Source organism: Aptenodytes forsteri, unplaced genomic scaffold, assembly GCF_000699145.1.
Source record: "Aptenodytes forsteri isolate BGI_AS27 unplaced genomic scaffold, ASM69914v1 Scaffold333, whole genome shotgun sequence".
Taxonomy (NCBI): Eukaryota; Metazoa; Chordata; class Aves; order Sphenisciformes; family Spheniscidae; genus Aptenodytes; species Aptenodytes forsteri.
Window position 1 is genome coordinate 1,586,588 of NW_008794542.1, and position 2,965 is coordinate 1,589,552.

The 2,965-nt window shown below is 38.0% G+C and overlaps 2 protein-coding genes across 2 annotated transcripts in view; both read left to right on the top strand.

Moving 5' to 3' along the window:
* ZCCHC4 (zinc finger CCHC-type containing 4) overlaps positions 1 to 2,181 on the top strand; it is an 18,211-nt gene extending 16,030 nt beyond the window's left edge. The window contains exon 13 of the mRNA XM_009272307.1: positions 1,950 to 2,181. Within this exon, the coding sequence (XP_009270582.1) occupies positions 1,950 to 2,073 (124 nt within the window). The 3' untranslated portion in view covers positions 2,074 to 2,181. The remainder of the gene's footprint in view (positions 1 to 1,949) is intronic.
* A 546-nt stretch (positions 2,182 to 2,727) lies between these two features.
* Positions 2,728 to 2,965, top strand: part of ANAPC4 (anaphase promoting complex subunit 4) — a 21,313-nt gene continuing 21,075 nt past the window's right edge. The window contains exon 1 of the mRNA XM_009272293.2: positions 2,728 to 2,796. Coding sequence (XP_009270568.2) covers positions 2,728 to 2,796 — 69 coding nt within the window. The remainder of the gene's footprint in view (positions 2,797 to 2,965) is intronic.

The following is a 2,965-nucleotide window of genomic DNA, read 5'->3' on the forward strand; positions in this document are numbered from 1 at the left end:
CAGGTTGGACGGGGCTCTGAGCAACCTGATCTAGTTGAAGATGTCCCTGCTCATTGCAGGAGGGGTTGGGCTAGATGACCTTTAAAGGTCCCTTCCAACCCAAACTATTCTATGATTCAGATGAGATTAGATCTTTTCTTATGGAAATTATTTAGAAAGAGAAAATTTTTGGCTTTGGGTGCTGTTGTCATCTTTCACTATTGTCCACTTGCTGTGTTGCTGGGGAGTACATACTGAAGGAGGATACAATAAAAAACAGGCAGGTCACCTACTCTGACTCCCTATTCCTTAACTGTGGCTTTTCTTTCAAAACTGATTTATATGGATCCCAAACTTGGTGAACGGTGCATGGGATAGCTCTGTCAAGAAGATTCAAAATTAATGAAACACTTTTATCCCCTTTGGATTCCTCATGAAAGGGCAGTGAAAACAGTTGCTGCACTGTTTTTATTGCTTCATTTCTCTTTTGCTTTGTTGTGGCATCTTTTTCTTCTTTCCATCTGGTATTTCAGGTCCTCTCTGTAATACAGTCTAAATCTCCACCATGTAAGGATCTTTATTAAGGAGGGGCACATTAAGCTCTTTTATTCTGCCATGATTGTGCTTCTGTAACATACACAAGCACATACTTGTATGTATCAAAAGACCAAAAAACATGTGTGTGATGGTCTTCACAGGTGGAACTAACTGAAAAGAGGAGAGGGGATTTGCTAAGAGGTGGTCCAGCAGTTAGCTCAGTCTTTCCAGTTTAGGATAGTTGGCCCACACTTTTGTAACTTCCTCTTCAGAGTGTGTGGGTTGGTTTGTGATTCTTGACTTGCATGGATGTAGCAGTGGAAACGCAAATTTTCCCTCCCAAAAGATGTACCTCTGTTGCATAGTGCGATTCAGATAGTTAACCTCTTGGATCAGCATCAAGAGATTCACCAGATGCCTGCTGGACGGTAGAGGACTACAGGTGTATTGCTTCATGTCCTGCTATGACATTAATCTGAGTTTTGGTTATGGAGTATTAGAGCTAAAATGTAGCAGTGTTTCATTTTACATTTCTCTCTTAAAAATTTCCTCCCTTAATGTTTTTTTTTTCCTTTGCTTAGAAAAGTAAAAAGGATACCAAATGAAATTAATGAAACCTCCTCTGTTTCTTCTGTCAAGTATATATTGTACTGGAATGGTTTAGTCCTTTCAGGCCATCAGTTACTTCTTTTGCTGATTTATTACAGAAGATAACTTAGGTTTCTTCTTCTAATAAAAACATCTGTATGTTTTATTTGTTAAAATTACTCTTTTTTATGTTATGAAATACATCCTTTGTAAAAGAAATTAATGAAACCTCCTCTGTTTCTTCTGTCAAGTATATATTGTACTGGAATGGTTTAGTCCTTTCAGGCCATCAGTTACTTCTTTTGCTGATTTATTACAGAAGATAACTTAGGTTTCTTCTTCTAATAAAAACATCTGTATGTTTTATTTGTTAAAATTACTCTTTTTTATGTTATGAAATACATCCTTTGTCAGAGAAAACAATCCACTTGCTAGTTATATTTAGATCCTGTGTTATTTGCAGGAGTCTTCATAATGTTGTTGAACTTTATGTACTTCCTTCTAAACCTTTCTATTATATATTCATGCATTATGTATTGAGCACAAAAGTCTGTATGGCCTTTTTTTATACTCGGTCAGTGGCATTTCTTAAGTTTTCTACATCTGTTTAAAGGTAAATGCTGAATAAGTGCATAAATGAAAAATAATTAATGGCAATAAAGTGAACAAACAATTTTGGGGAGATTAAGTGTCATAACATTGTAAGATGGAATGTTCCTTGTACATTTTGTGACAGTACTTCTGAGTTCACATACTTACATGGACAGATTATTTGAGATACCAGCAAATGTAGAAGTACGTTCTCCATTTTATTCTAATCTGTATATTCCTTTTTTGCTTTACAGAGCTGACAAAAAGGAAAGGCAGAAAACTCTAAAGAGGGTGAAGATGGGGATCTGTAAAAGATCAGCTATGAAGCGTGCCATATTCTCCAGGAAGAAAGTAAAGAATAAGAAAAAAAAGACGTGACTTTGCTTGCTGATACATAGTAAACTTTTTTTTTTATGGCCAGCCTTTGATTCCATTTTCTAAAAATGTTAATATTAACATCCAAAATAAAACCTGATTAAATTAAAAGTGACAGTTCTTTTATTTTACATTGTTACTGGCACAAAAGAAAAAAAAGCCAAGTAAACCACATGCTTACCATGTATTTGTATAATGTAACAGTTTTGTGTGTTTAGGATTAGCTATTTGTCTGGTTTAGTGGGAGTCTGAAGTCAGGGGAGGAGTACTGCTGAGAGGTGAAGGTATTGGTGGATACTGTGGTTTTGTGGTAGGTATTGGGGGGATTTGGGGCGAGGGAGGAAGTGAGATTAGGTGATGGGAAGGTACAAATTCTTAGGAATCCAAGCTCTGTTAGTTCCAGTCCTCCTGCAGTACGGGTTTGGGGATTTATTTTCTCTCCAAATGGAAAAAAGCCTAAGAACAAAAAATTAAATGTACTTCAGAAGCTTAGTAAATGGAAAAAGTGACCTTGTAAGTATATTTAAATTTAAACTGCTTCCACCAGTTAAATTTTAAAAAAACCCTTAGTTTTAGGTTTTTGGATTGGCACTGCTGACAGAGGTGGGTTATGTTGTAAAAACGGGAACTGAATGTTGGTGCATAAGCATAAGAAAAATGAAGGTTTGTATTGCAGTAGGAGGGGATGATGATACCTCCGTGCTGCGCCACAGCCTTAGCCCCAGTGTTAGTTACACTGAGGTTAAAGCAGCATTACTGGGAGTCTGTCTGCAGTTTTTGCTTTGCGCTGCGGGTAGGCGAGGCTGGGCTTTCCCCCGGCACTAGCTGTCAAACGCAGCCACCCCCAGCTGGGGCCGGGCCCTCGCAAGGGGCGCTAGCGCCCGCCCGGGGCCCC